At 50.5% G+C, this 14,606-nt stretch overlaps 1 protein-coding gene across 2 annotated transcripts; it reads right to left on the bottom strand.

Moving 5' to 3' along the window:
• Window positions 1-1,716: 1,716 nt before the first annotated feature.
• Window positions 1,717-14,331, bottom strand: NKX6-3 (NK6 homeobox 3). Of its 2 annotated transcripts, none has more exons than XM_081018080.1 (3): window positions 12,721-14,331; window positions 8,743-8,912; window positions 1,717-4,014 (listed from the first exon to the last, which is right to left on the bottom strand). In XM_081018080.1, the coding sequence occupies exons 1-3, from the start codon at window positions 13,100-13,102 to the stop codon at window positions 3,787-3,789; spliced, it is 780 nt and encodes a 259-aa protein (XP_080874206.1). In that variant the 5' UTR covers window positions 13,103-14,331; the 3' UTR covers window positions 1,717-3,786. The 2 variants fall into 2 exon arrangements, with proteins under 2 accessions (XP_080874206.1, XP_080874207.1); XM_081018081.1 differs by having other exon boundaries at window positions 8,743-8,906.
• Between the last annotated feature and the right edge of the window lie 275 nt (window positions 14,332-14,606).

The following is a 14,606-nucleotide window of genomic DNA, read 5'->3' as shown; positions in this document are numbered from 1 at the left end:
CTGGCTAAGGAAAGTGGTGCAAAAGATCCTCTTCATATGCCCAGTGGCATTCTGTTCTCTCCAGCTGGCCTGCATGTGCAAGGAAAAGACAGCAGCGAGAAGGCAAGGAAGTTCTGCTCCAGCTCAAACATGCAAAACCATACAAAAGCATTCTTAATGATTGCTATAGAAAATGTGGAGATCTTCATTCTGAGATTCCCGCCTCTTTTGCCAGATCCCCCAATGCAGCAGGAAGCCAGGCAGCCATACTGGAGCCATCTGCGGATGCCCCAGTGTCCCCCCCTCCCCCCCACCTGCTTACTTGCTTGCCGCCTCAGAGAAGAAAATGGCAAGATCAGCTCCTTGACTCTCCCTGAACTGACCAGCATCCAGTATCCTGGATCCCAACTCCAGAGGTTGCTTGACTCTGGCTCCCATCAGCCTTAGCAAGCCTGGCCAATGGCCAGGGAGATGATGGGAGTTGTCTCATTTGGCACCCAGAGGACCAAAGGTTCCCCACACCCAAATTAGAGCATTGGGAGTGCAGCCAGATTAGGAACCTCAGTTGAAAGTGAGAGGGAAGAGGTGGCAACTGGGAGGGGAGATGTGGCAGGTGCTTGTGCCTAACCCTTTCTCTCCTGTAGGTCTTCTCTTGCACTTTCCAGGTGTGGTTTGCCAGTGACTGGGAATGTAGAGTGCAGAGGAGGAATGGCCAGTGAGGAAAGGGTTGTATCCTTAAAAAACATATACAAACACACACTCCCCACTCCTCTTGTTTGGCCCTAATGGACAATTTTAAACCAATCCCAACACATTTCAGGCCACATGAGGCGTTTGCAAGGAGTGCCTTAAAACTATGGTGGATACTGTAATTAAATTAAATTATAGGGCAAGGAGCATGGAAAAGATTGGCTAATGCAGCCATGAAAGCAGGGGCTGATGGGAGTTATAGTCCAGAGCAGGCATAGGCAAACTTGGCCCTCTAGATGTTTTGGAACTACAACTCCCATCAACCCTAGCTAACAGGACCAGTGGTCAGGGATGATGGGAACTGTAGTCTCAAAACATCTGGAGGGCTGGGTTTGCCTATGCCTGGTCCAGAGCATCTGGAGGGCACCAAGTGGGGGGTGGGATGGGTTAAGCCAAGTCAGCCCTTTAAGTAAGCAGCAACCCCAGAAATGCTTTCAGTGAGCATTGCAGCTAAATTAACCCACTTTTTGTGGGTTACGCCAATTGCTTCTATTTTTGCATTGTTTGCCTGAGTTTTTGTGCGATTGCCTAACCCATAGTTTTTCCTCCAAAAGCAAATCCTTTTTATCAGCAGATGATTCCCTCAAACAAAGCTGCTAAAAGCATTTAAAAGCATACATAAAGCTTTCCCGCCTCCAGCCCTCTTGAGCCAACCTGGGTCTCCAGCCTGGTGCCCCCAGTTGCCTGGCCTGCAACTCCCACAGCCGTGCTGGCTGAGTCAGACAGGAGAGACAGTCTTAAACCTGGTTGGTGAAGGTCTCTCCTGAATTTGCTTGCTCATCTGTGGACGCCAAATAAGTAAAGTGCCACTCCTTCACAGTGGCGTAGCGTGGGGGGTGCAGGGGGGGCCGGCCGCACCGGGCACAACATCTGGGGGGGGGCGCGCTCGCACTCGCAGCTCTCTGCCCCTACCTGGCTCACTCACTCTCTCTCACTGCAGTGCTGGCTGTGCGAATCCGATCCGAGCCACTGGGTCGCAGCCCACTGTGGAGGGGGTGGGTGCCAGGCGTGCGGTGCGGAGAGAGAGCGAGGGACTATCTGGGGGAGGGACAGTGCAGCGGCCGCCCAGCGCAGCGCTGAGCGCGGGAGAGAACCACACCAGACCAGACCAGGCAGCAGCAAGAAGAAGCTGGCAGCGGCAGCAGGTTAGGGGTTAGGGGGCGCAAATTACTTGTCTTGCCCCGGGTGCTGACAACCCACGCTACGCCGCTGCTCCTTCATTCAGGTGAGCTGGGGAACCCTAAGTCTGTTGGGATTTAATCCAGAAACTTAGAATATCTCTGCATGTGAAAGCCCCAAAGCCATTCCTACTTTTGTATTATCCATTTGGGGTATTTGCACAAGGAAACTGCATCTTGGGTTTTGAAGGGTTAGGGTTTATTTCTCTTCATAATTTTGCAGCCCAGTCTTAGCCCAGAAATAAAGATCTGATGATTTCAATGTGACAAACACCTTCAATTTACACATACAAAATGTTAATGATTCCACGGAAATAAATATTTTTAAATGTACTGAAAACATTTTAAAATGTGTGCTACTGGTGTAATTATCAAAGAAACCCTAACCCTTTTCTTTTATATTCATCCTTTTTTTGTATGAGCAAGAAAGCAATTACAGCTGTTATGAGGAAGACTTATAAGGACTCTTGGAAACTGATTTTGTTTTTAATGGAAGTTGTTCCTTTTACCTAAAAAAAGAGAGAGATTTCAACACTGATTTATTTAAAAATAAAAGCCTTTGCTTTTTTTTTTTTTAATGCCCACAAACCATGGTCTGGCAAGCAGTAGACAGGACCCCTGCCTTCTGCGCGTACATGAAAGCCCAGCCACAGCAGCCCTGGCCTTTCAGAAAGTGCCGTCCCTCACCGAGGCTGTGGGATGCAGAACCACAGGACATTTGCAGAAGGAAGAAACCCCTCAGCCACTTCAAAAGGAAGCTAAGGGCAACAAAAACCCTGCACTAGACCCATGATAATTTTCTCAACATTTCCTCTTTCCTGTGATAATTATACAATGCAGTTTCTTTTCTCATTAATTGATGGAGAGTGGACAACAAGAAAAGAAAGAAATGCAGGAAAAATGTTTGGAACAGCACTAATTATATCCTCTTCTGTATATCCTAGGCTTGAGTCCTGGTACAGTACTTTAGTTTTTTAATTGTAGCTTTTTCCTGTGAGTACAGTATTGGAACAGGAGAAGCTGCATTTGCCAAACTTCTCCCTGCTAGCTTCTCATTTAGCTACATTAAAAGCATATATCAGATCTGCATCAGTTTTGCTGCAGTGGCAGCCTCACCTCAGCAAAGGAATTGCTGCTTGGTGGTTGCTGAGAATGAATAGGTTTTTTTCTGCCTTCCCTGGGAAAACAGAATATTGCAGACCCAGTTTAAGCCTGCAGTTTAAGCCTCTCAAAGTGTTGCCAGGATCTGGTGCTGATCTGGGCCTAAGGGGACTCACATTTGTACCTGCAGCTCCAACCCCAACAGGTTGTGGGAGGGCAGGCTGTGACACCGGCGTGGCAACTGAAGAGTACTCTGCCTATGTTCAGGAGCACTCTCCTTTATATTTGCTTTACAACTTTCAGAGCCGGATGTCAGTACTGAAGGCGGGATGCTAGGGCCCAGCACTTGTGAGCTCTGGCTCAAATGAAGGGTGAACACAGGTGTAACGTTTTATGAAGGGTGTTGCTGGTCAGTCTCCTCGATACTAGCACATCTTGAACAATTGGGGGCATGTTTTCCGCATGATTCAGTTTGAACCAGGAAAAACTGGCTGTGGAAGGTGACTATTGGCTCGTGCCTGTGGCACAACCTGAGAGCGAGTGCCTCCCGCAACCCCTGGAGTCATTTTGTAAGTGGTTTGAAAATATTTGCTTTTCTTTTTTTTGTAAACAGAGAAATTAAAGCCTATGTGATGAAACTTCCCTTTGCTGCTGGAGAGGACTTGAGGGTCGGGGCATGCAGCCAGGAAGGCTTCGCGGCCGGAGTGCGGCGTGCGCCCCGCCCCGTCCTGCCGCCTGAGCTGCTCCTCTTCCCGCTGGCCGGAGTCCTCGCTGCCGCTCAGCCGCTGGGCGAGCCCAGGCCCAGCACCGAGAAGGCGGCGCGGTGCTTGCGCAGCAGCAGGCGGATCTTCTCGTCGTCCGAGTCCGGGTCCAGAGGCTTGTTGTATTCGTCGTCCTCGTCCGAGGCTGGGCGCTCGCCCGCTCCGGCCGCCGCGCGGGGCGAAGACGACGACGGCTCCAGGGCGCTCTTCTTGCGCCACTTGGTGCGCCGGTTCTGGAACCAGACCTGCAAGGAGGCGGACGGGCAGCGGGTCAGGGCAGCGCGCAAGGCCGGCAGGAGCCGAGCGCAGGCGGAGCCCACCAAGGCGAGCTGCGCCAGCCAAGGCAGGAGGGGCTCGCGGAACAGCCGCCCCAGCCGGCAGCGCGCCCGGGGGAAACGCGCCCCGCTGATGGGCTTCTGGCGGCAGGCTCTTTAAGGCAGAGGAGCCCTGCCGGCGGGGAAAGATGGCAATCGTACTTCTGAATTGCGGGTTGTCACTTCACCCCAGAGGAAAAGGGGCTGGCAGGGGTTTGTTAAATGATAGCTGAAAAAGAGGTTTATTGATCCAGCGGTGCCTCTTCAGTTTCTTAGGCATACTGGATCTGAATTTTGAATCGCTGTTCTCCACAATGTCCCTGAAAGAGGACCAGAGGGGTCTGAAATGCTCTGGCTCAATAAACCCCTTTCATTTTTTCCATTCTGCTATTTGTTTCCACTTCCACTTGCTTTTTGGAGTTCCTATTTTTGTTGCACTAAATTATCGACAAACCAAGAGTTCTCTGGTAAAAGAACTAGACATTTGAAAGAAATTCCCCCTTTTCAAACTCCTGCAGCATTTTAGTCCTGGCCTAGAGAAATTTTAGTGCAATGGCCTCCCCAGTTTTGAACACAACTGCAGATCCAGTTTTACCACTGTTTAAATATTATTTCACATCTAGTTTTACCACTGTTTTAAATATTATTTCAATTTTCTTGAAGGAACCAGGGTGGGTGGGTGTCCCTCCTCCTTCTAGACCTTTTTTCTTGGCCCACAGCTTCTTTCTTTCCTCCACTAATATAGAGAAAAGAAGCAATAGTTTCATTTGCCATCAAGTGAGCTAAAATTCATTTCTCAGAATAGAGTTTTCAAAGAAAAAATATTAAAGAATCTTTCATTTCCCTCCAAGTATATATGGCAAAATGCCCCTCACACAATTTCACCACCCACAAAAAGTGTGAAGAGTTTTGGGAGGCCATTTTAACTCTCTTAGTTTAAATTATGTTGACTTTAGGGCTACAACATTTAAGACAATCCATTTGTTAGATCAGTTGATGAAAAACTGGTGCTGCGCCAAAGCCTGCCCTTCTGTTTCTGGAGAGATTTCTTCCCAGGGTGTCCTGCCCAGAGGAAGAGGAGGGGGGCAAATACACATTGGTCTATAAAGCCCTTAACAACAACCAGTTTACCCGGGAGATGGCATTGCCCCAGGTGTGTCCTCTTAGACCTGGGGCTACATAACCCTCACTCCGTGTGGCAGTGCCAAAAAGGATACAGGGAAGGCCTGGGAAATCCAAAATGGAAATGTCGCCTCCGGCTCCTGCTTAAACTCTTTTTGCTTAGGCCAGACTGCCCAGATCTCTCATGTGCGGATGTGCATTTTAATCTGCTTTTAGCTTAGCACTTATTTCAATTATTGTCTGAATGTTTTAAATTGTTGTTTTTACCTGTTCTTATCTGTTTTTACTCATATTCGTATTGCTTTATTCTTTTTGTGAACTGCTTTGAGTTTTGTTTTTGTTTTACAGTCAAATTTCATGAAAACAAATAAATAAAATAATAAAATAAGGTTGGGGCAGTTTGGGCAACCCAGTGGAATCAAACCTGCACCAAGAGATTCCCTGGCTTCTGCCTCATTCCCAGGCGGCTCTAGAATTCCATTGAGCTTTTAATGGGTATGGGATTGAGCTTAGCGCATCCCTCAAGGTGCCGATGTGTGGAGCTTCTTCGGCCACATTGACACCATACATTTAAAGTGCTATGATACCAGTTTAAAGAATCATGGCTTCCGGCCCCCACCAACAAATTTGGGAAGCTGTAGTTTGTTAAGGGTGCTGAGAGTTGTTAGGGGGCCCTGATTCCCCTCATGGATCTACAATTCCCAGAGTTCCCTATGAAAAGGGATTGACTGTTAAACCACTCTGGGAACTGTAGCTCTGGGATGGGAATAGGGCTTGCCTAGCGACTCTCAACCCCTTTAACAAACTACAGCTCCCATAACTGGGGGGGGGGGGAGCTGTGAGTGTTTAAAGTGGCATGAATATGGCCTTTTTCTGTCCAGTAAATATTTCTTTAGTGGTTTGCAGCCTCCCCTGCTGCATACACCCAAGAGAGGAAGTTGCCTCATGGCACCCAGGGAGGCTACAGAGTGCAGAATGCTGGAGGGATGCTAGAAAGAAAGAAAGAAAGAAAGAAAGAAAGAAAGAAAGAAAGAAAGAAAGAGACCCTTTGATCACTTCAGATATAATATAAGCACCACAAATCACACACATGTACATGACAAATTAACCAAAATTTTCTCTCCCTTTTGAGAATTTCTTTCTCATTAATGGTTAAAAAAAAGGTAAATAGAAGAAATTTCTGCCACAGCACTGTTAAAGATCTTTTGATTAAAAGGGGCCAGTAGAACTGTTTTTAGAAGTCAGATATTTTTAATACTGCACTTGGGTTGCAGTCTGGCACACAGAATGTCTCTTCTAAGTGTGCGTGCTGCCATTCATTTTCATTTATTACATTTGTACTTCACCACCTTCCCTCCTTGGAGCTCCAGGTGGTGGGCAGAGGTCTCCTCTCCACTTATCCTCACAAGAATCCTGCGAGGTGGGATTGGCCAAGAGTGAGTGATGGCACAACGTCACCCTGTGAGCTTCATGGCCGAGTGGGGTTTGAACCCTGGTCCAACCCTCGTGTGCCATCTGAAAACAAAATGTGCCTCTTTCTTTGGAAATATTCTTATAGTCATATGCAAATGCATTCAGATTTAACCATGTAACTGGTGGACTAAAACAAATGCAATCCATTAGCTTTCTTTAATTGGGTGGCAGGTTAATTAGTCTGCTTAGACATGCAGCCATTTTCAAAAAAATAATTCGGATGCAATACATAATGACAATTTTGAAAAAGAATAATGTTCCAAAAGTCTATCACTAATAAACTGCTATTCATTGCTAATAAACTACGATTAATTCTTGAACTTCTAAAAACCTTAATAGTAGCATAATTTTAAAACCAAAATAAATCTGCCACTATGTTTTGAGGGCTTGGGTGGCGCTGTGGGTTAAACCACAGAGCCTAGGACTTGCCGATCAGAAGGTTGGCAGTTCGAATCCCCACGACAGGGTGAGATCCTGTTTCTCGGTCCCTGCTCCTGCCAACCTAGCAGTTCAGAAGCACGTCAAAGTGCAAGTAGATAAATAGGTATCGCTCCGGCGGGAAGGTAAACAGCGTTTCCGTGCGCTGCTCTGGTTCGCCAGAAGCGGCTTAGTCATGCTGGCCACATGACCCGGAAGCTGTACGCCGGCTCCCTCGGCCAATAAAAGCGAGATGAGCGCCACAGCCCCAGAGTCGGCCATGACTGGACCTAATGGTCAGGCGTCCCTTTACCTTTACCTATGTTTTGAGGTGATGTGTGCTAAGAATTTTGCAATGAGACAATGCTTAACGGCTTGACCGAGCTTTGGAAAACCTGAAGCAGCAGCCTGCCAGGGAAGCTTGTGGCAGAGAGAGGGCAGGCCCTGCCGTGGGGCAGCGTAAGGCAACCACCTCAGGCGGCAAATGCCAAGGGGCAGCAGGGGCAGCCCCCTGGCTGCTTAGCAAGATGGAAACAAGATTCCGTCTCCGCACTCAGCAGCAGCTCTATGTGGGGAAAGGGCCTTGGACAGTTAGATCACAGGTGGGCCACCTTTCTGCACATGAGTCGTTGCAGAGTCAGGTCCAAAGTGTATTGGTTGCCAGCTTTTCAACTTGCTCCTAGGACCATGTCATTCCAAGCTCCACCTGCTGATTTCTGATCATCCAGCACTTGTGAAAAGCTGACAGAAGCCATCCCTTTCTCCTGTCCTGCTCAGCTGGTGACTCTGAAAGCAGGAGAGCGTGTTTTTAATTCTATAGCACATGTAAACACACACACGCCTCTGTTTTGGAGCCTGTTGTGGTGTGACACAGGCAGAAACCCTGCTGAGGCAAACTGCTCCAGCTCTCCTGCTCTTGTCCCAGTGCCATTTGAGGCAAAGCCCATGGCATAACTCTGTGGGCTTCCCTGCACATATCACCCACATGAGTGAAAGGGACACAGGCTGCACACAGGCTTGTTATGCATCTTTAGCCCTGATCAGCAAGTTGGCTTGGGAGGATGGGACACACTTTGAGACGGGGGTTAAGGGCAGAGAGCAAGCATTTCATTGGTCACCCCTTAAAGCATGGGCCCTCAAACTTTTTGGGGTTCCCAGAGGCACCATTGAAAATCTCAGAAACTGTTGTGAGCACCACAAAATACAGAGTGCACAGGACCTAACCCTCCCTCACCACCAAAGAACTGCTTCCCCAGCAAACAAAGCAGAGACAAAAAAAGCAGGAACCTCCCCCCCCCCAAACCAAGGAAACCCAAAGCAACCTCTGCAAGCAAAAAAAAAAGGGGGGGGGGGAATCCCCAACAATTGGGATGAATGGGTGTTCAGCCATGTGCCTGAGGGTGCTCTGGTGCTCACAAGCACCGCATTGTGAGCCCCAGATTTAAACTGATGTCCCACAAAGTCCCATCAATGCCTCTTCTCCAGCTTGTTCTTTCACCTCCCAATTGGCAGTGCCTCTTTGGAGACTGGATTTGGCCCAAGGGCTGCCAGTTGCTGACCTGGGCGAAGCAGAGCCTATGGGTGCTGCTGCTTATTCCCTGCCCCCGCCCTCCCCCAGCTTGTCTCACAAAGGTACAGGGAGCTCACCTTCACCTGCGATTCACTCATTCCAAGGGAATAGGCAAGTCTGGCCCGCTCAGGCCCAGCCAGGTACTTGGTCTGCTCAAAGGTTTTCTCCAGGGCAAAGATCTGGTGGCCCGTGAAGGTCGGCCGCGTGTGCTTCTTCTTGTGGAGGCCGTCGCCCACAGGCCCTGCAGCTGTGCGGAGGGAGAGGGGCAGCGTGAGGCCTGAGGGGCACTGAAGCTGGCTAGCGCTCCCTTCCCTGTGCACCAGGCAGGATGAGCCCTCCAGCCGCCCCTGCCCCAGACACACACCAAGGCAAATCTATGCCAGCCATCCCTAGGAAAGCAATCAAAAACAAAACTGCCCATCTCATCATGCCCTTAGACCACTCTGCCGCATGACCGTACTTGGAGTGCTGCGTGAGGTTTGGCTCGCCTAACCTCAAAGACGACCCTGCAGAAAGAGGCTCAGAGAAGGGCTGCCCAAATGATCAAGGGAATGGAGAGACTCTGCTAGGAGGAAAGGCTGCCGCATTCGGGACTTAGAGAAAAGACAATATGAGCTGACGTGGTAGAGGTCTATAAAATGATGCCCAGCGTGGAGAAAGAGAGTTGGGAAGAGTTTTTCTCCCTCTCTCCTCACGCTGGAACTTATGGGCATCCAATGAATCTGTATGTTGGGAGACCCAGGACAGAAGCATAGTGCATAGCTAAACTATGGAACTCCCTGCCACAGGGGGCAGAGCCGGCCACCAACTTGGATGGGGAAATTAACGGAAGACCAGGCTAGCCGTGGCTACTAGCCGCAATGACTATGCTGTGCCTCCACCATCAAAGGCCTGGCGCCTCTGAAGGCAGCTGCTGGGCATCGCAGGCAGGCAGAATGTCTCATGTCCTGCTTGCAGGTTGCCCCCCAGGCGTCCAGGTGGCCACTGTGAGATCAGGGTGCAGGGCGGGGGGGGGCATGGGCCTGATCCTGCAGTCTCTTCCGAGGTTCTTAAGCTACCACAGGTTGAGGAGGACCTTTTTTAGCTAAAAGATTCACTTCTGTGCACTGTTCTGTCAGGCCTATTCGTCATCTGGTGCTGGGCAAGGAGAATGAACCAGACACCCCACAGGTTGAGGACCTTGGGGAACAGGCCCGTACCTAGGGGTGCCTTGAGGTGCCCTCTGGCCTGACCCCAGAGGAAGAACCTCGGGGCATGTCAGAGGATGGGGTGGGAGTGCGCCCCCCCAATCCTTGAGAGTGCAGACAACAAAATCTCTGGGCCCAGGATGAAGGACAGTAGCTCAGGAGGTCTCCATGGGTACAGAATGGGCAGGCTACTCGTGAGAAAGGGAATGCAGTTCACCACAAACCCTGTTTGTGCTGGCAAAGTTGGCATTTCTGCTGCTGGGGCCTGAGCCCCTGAGGGAGCCCCCCGAGAGTGACACTTCCTGACGGCTGAATGCCAGTGGGAGAAGCAGGGGGAGCAATCCAGGCAAATGTCTCCCTTTGCAAAGTGCACTGCTCTCTGCTCATGCTCACAGAGCCCTTTCTGTTTTCTGCTGGGGCAACCTACATGCCTCATCGGGGGTCAAGACACGTTCCAGTCAGGTAAACCTCTCTAGGGGGCCTAGCAGGGCCGGGGGGTGGGGGTGGGCATGGCCTCAGGTTCCCCACTCTCAGCCTACCCCTGTCTGCCCCATCACTTGCTCCTCTGCCTGTCCGAAGTGCTGCTCTTATTTAATAGCGTTATTTATTACTTGGCACATGATTACTCCAGAAAGCCAAACAACTTGGTCTACCAAACACATCTGGGTGGCTTGTGTGTGTTTTATTAATCTAGCAGCCTTGGGTTGAGTGCAAATCTGGGCTGGGACTTGTGGCATGCCTTCTCAGCCCCCTTCCCAGCAAAACACCAATGCCAAAGCTATATAAGCTGTTAAGGGCCCCCAAAGGAGCTTTGGGGGTGGGGGTGGGGGGTGTTGATTTGAGAGACTCTCTCTTCTTCCCCATGAACCTGCCCATCAGCTGAAGTCGCCTTCCCAGGACTTGCTCTGCACTCCAGCCCCCGAGCAGGTGCACCGGGGGGGGGGGGGGGGCAAGGGCATGGCTGGCCCTTTTTATTCTGTGAACCCCCCTGAGATCTTATGATGAAGGGCAGTATATACATTTAATTGATAAATATTAATAGTAATAATAATAATCAGGCAGAGTGGGGCTTTAGATACTTTGGTTCATTGTATCAATATTTTATTGTTGCAAAAAGAAATTTTTATAAGAAATTTTGCAGCGATGTGAGCTGTGGCCTCGGTTCCTCTGATCCTTCCCCCATCCCTACCCCCACTTCCGCCGCAGAAGAGCCCCCAGATCAGGCCAATGGCCCACCAGACCCTGTTCTCAACCTGTTGCCAACCAGGTCCTTATGGAAAACCCTCAGGCAAGACCCAAGTAAGAGCAAGACCCAGGCCATCTCCTCTTGTCTCCTGCAGCTTCCAGCAACTGGCATTCAGAAGCATCACTGCCTCCAAACAATTTGCGTAAGACTAGTTAGAACTAGTCTTCCCCAACCTGGTGTCCTCCAGAAGTGTAGAGCTGGGAGGGACCATGAGGCCCATTTAGTCCAACCCCCGAAGCAGAGAGCAGCTGCAGGGAATGCAAAGTGATGCTGGACTCCAGGGCAGCCTTTATTGCCCAACTTCCCCAACCTTTGCCCAACCAGATGTTATTGGACTCCACTTCCCATCAGCCTCAGCTACAGCAGCCATTGGTTAGGGACGATGGGAGTTGTGGTTGAAAAACATGTTCCCCCCTGGTTTGGGGAAAGCTGCCCCAGAGGAACCTCTGCCTCACCAGATGGTGCTAGACTGCCACTCCCACCGTCCCTGAACATTAGGCCTGATGGGAACTGGAGTCCATCAGCATCTGGAGGGGCAGAGGCTCCCCACCCGCTGCCCTAGAGGATGTGATGGGGCACAGCTCTTCCCTTTGCGGAGGGTTGGTTTGCCACGTGTTTCTCCTTCCACCAGGGCTGTTTCCCTGGCACCTGTGCCCATGCCACACTAGTGCCCCTGGCCTTTTGCACACTTCTTTATGGAGCCCCATATCAGCAGCACCCGGCTACCCGGCGCCATCTGTCATTCCAAGGGGCACTTTCGTGGCAGCCAAGGATAAACTTTGCTTGATTCCGAGAACTGCTCCCTTTGTCCAGGAAAAGCAACGCAGAGGGAGGGCAAAGGAGCCAGTCACCTTCCTGCAGCTTTCTCAGGCACCTGTTCCAGAAAACCAGGTAACCTCCCCTCCCCCCACTTTCTGCAGTGACCAATCTCCAAACAAATGTGAGGTGGGGGTGAGAGATACATAAGGGATCCCAGGGCTCTCTGACCTAGAAGGCCTGCCCCAATCCAAGAGGTGAAAGGCTGCCTGTGGTTATTAAAACTCTGCACATGCTCAAGGATACTTGTCTGCTTGTTTGCCATGTTATCTCTAGTTACTTTTTCCTGTCATTGCTGTCTCTCACACTCTCAAAACCTGTAAGCTCCTGGTTCCAAAATATGCTGTTTTTCCTCCTGCATGTGACTCTGTGAAAGCACTACAAACACCGATGACTCTACATGCAAACCTGCCTCTTTCTGGTGCCCTTTGACTTCTTAAGCGCCCCCTCTCTTCCCCAGTCAAACAAAGTCCAGCATGTTTAGCTGCCTTTGCCTGTGTTCATTCATCCTTCAACTTTCTCTCTTTTTTCTTCACTGTGTTTTTTCACTTGCTGTTCAAATGCATACTGCAAGGCCCTCGAGGCAGGGAGTGCCCAAGTTGCTCCACATACTTGAATGCTGCCATAATGAACAATCATAACTACTTTGCGTATTCCAGGACCAAGTTCTGCCCTCGGTTCAGCCTTGCCAGTTTCCTTTCGCCACCCAAGGCCATCGCCTCACCCTTACAGATACCTCTCCTGGCTACTCCCCCCCCCCACGTCCCCCCAAACCCACCCCACCCCATGGCTAGTTTGCTACTCACGGTTGCCACATGGCCGAGCTCCATGCCACTCCTGCCCTGTGTCTGCCCAGCAGTTCCGACCTCTGGCTGAGTATTCGCTTCCGGCTTTGGAGAAGTTCCCCACTTGAGACCCGTAGTAAAGGCTCTGGGTGCCCAGTCCGTTGAACCCACCAACGTGGGAGTAGCCCGAGAGAAGACCCCCATTCGGTGGAGCCACTGGTCTGCTCAGGATGTCGCTGATGCCATGCGGTGTGCCAGCAGCCAGCTGGGCACTCAGCCCAGGGGGGCTGAGCTTGTAGAAGGAGTTTTGCACTGTATACTGGCACATCGAGGCCTTCACCTCTGGGAAAGGGGGCAGAGGAGGGTTGTTGAGAAGGAATGTCCCCTGGAGGTTGGTGTCCATCGCTAGACTGCCCGCTGGGAGATGAGCCTAGTGAGGTTTGGGGGGTCAATCATGCAGCTTTTAGATTCCCAGAAGTGCATGGCACATTGGCAGTGCCATCTCACAGAGACCCTGCTTCTACTTGGCAGCCTCCCTGCTGGCACAGAGGCAGCTGGTGGTCTGGAGCAGCTCCTGCTGGCCAAGGGAACTGTCGCTCAAGTCCATTGGGTGCCTGGCTAGCGGACCTCCCTGTGCCCCAGAGATTCTGAAGTCAAAACTGGCCAGCCACCAAGTTTAACTTCAAGGGAAGCTTCATTCCCTCTGATAAAAGATGGGGCTTATTAGAATACTGGGCCTCTGATAGGCTGCTGTGCTGGGTCTCCTGGCTCTCATTGGCTGGGCCAAGGACAGGATGTGGATTGGCTGCTCCCAGACAAATTACCCTTTGAAAGATCTACGGTCAACACCAGAACCTTAACGCTTGGATAGCGGGGGGGGGGGGGGGGAGCCTGCCTTTGCCTGGGGTGTGTGATGGATGATAGAGTGGGAGGGGTGGGGGTGTTTGTGCAAGAGAGAGAGACTCTGCACCTTTGTAGGAGACAGACTCTGATTATGGGCGAGTGCAACAGAAGAACCAGGGATAGGAAATGCGGGTGCAGCTCTTCAAGGAGCAGGATGAGGCCGCAGCCTCAGGCAGTTGGTTTCGGTGGGCCTTTACAGGGCAGCAAAATGGGAGGTCAGAGAAGCCTGAGCCCTGGTCCTTGGGGGAAGCCCTACAGGAAATAGATGGGAATCTGTGCAAGAGATTCTGCTCCTGCATGGTAGGGAATATTGTTTTATTTATTTTTAAAAAGGCTGTTGTGGAACGTCCTGGGGGACTGGGACTGGGGATTGACAGATCTGTCCATTTCACTTTCTCAACAATGTTACTTCTATTTTTATTGATTACCAGTAAAATGCTTGGGAAAGGGCAATATTTTATCATTAAAAAAAAAAAGATTTTAAAAATCAAAAGGAAAAAAGTCTGGCTTAGGTATCTTTTCTGCCTCCATTCCCACTAGCATGGATATAACACAGTGGAATCTACATGAACAAAAAGGACCTTCCTTGCCAGGGGGGTGGGGGTGGCGGTCAGTGGGCCAATTTTGGTCTTCCATGTCTGGTGTGACCCATGGGGCCATTTCCCCCAAACCAAGGCCGCCTGCCCACCAGCCCACATCACAGTGGGAGCTGTCTTAAAACGCTTTGCAATTGGGAAAAGTACTTGGAAGCCGCTGCAGGTTCCCAAGTGCCTGGCTGTTGAGGTCCTGCAAGACCCGCCCAAGAGATTTTCAGACGATCTCAATCACAAGATGTCATAATAATGTCATGTGATTGACAGGTGGGTGATTTTGATAAGGACCCAACCCATGTAGCCAAAAAGGTTCCCTACCTCCCAAAGTGATGAAAAGTCCATTGCAATTCTTCCTGCAGCTTAGCTTGGAGCCAAGAAAGAGAAGGAGATTGTGGAGGAACCAATGACTGA

The sequence above is a fragment of the Podarcis pityusensis genome, assembly GCF_964106645.2.
Source record: "Podarcis pityusensis genome assembly, chromosome: 8".
In the NCBI taxonomy this organism is placed as follows: Eukaryota; Metazoa; Chordata; class Lepidosauria; order Squamata; family Lacertidae; genus Podarcis; species Podarcis pityusensis.
This window is presented reverse-complemented; position numbering and strand designations above follow the sequence as displayed.

Excerpts from the sequence above, each read along its gene's own strand:
- NKX6-3 (XM_081018080.1), bottom strand. The coding sequence starts at position 13,102 with ATGGACACCAACCTCCAGGGGACATTCCTTCTCAACAACCCTCCTCTG. Across the intron at positions 8,913-12,720 it reads AGCTCGGCCATGTGGCAACC|CTGCAGGGCCTGTGGGCGAC; the intron begins GTGAGTAGCAAA and ends CCCTCCGCACAG. Across the intron at positions 4,015-8,742 it reads TGAGTGAATCGCAGGTGAAG|GTCTGGTTCCAGAACCGGCG; the intron begins GTGAGCTCCCTG and ends GCCTCCTTGCAG.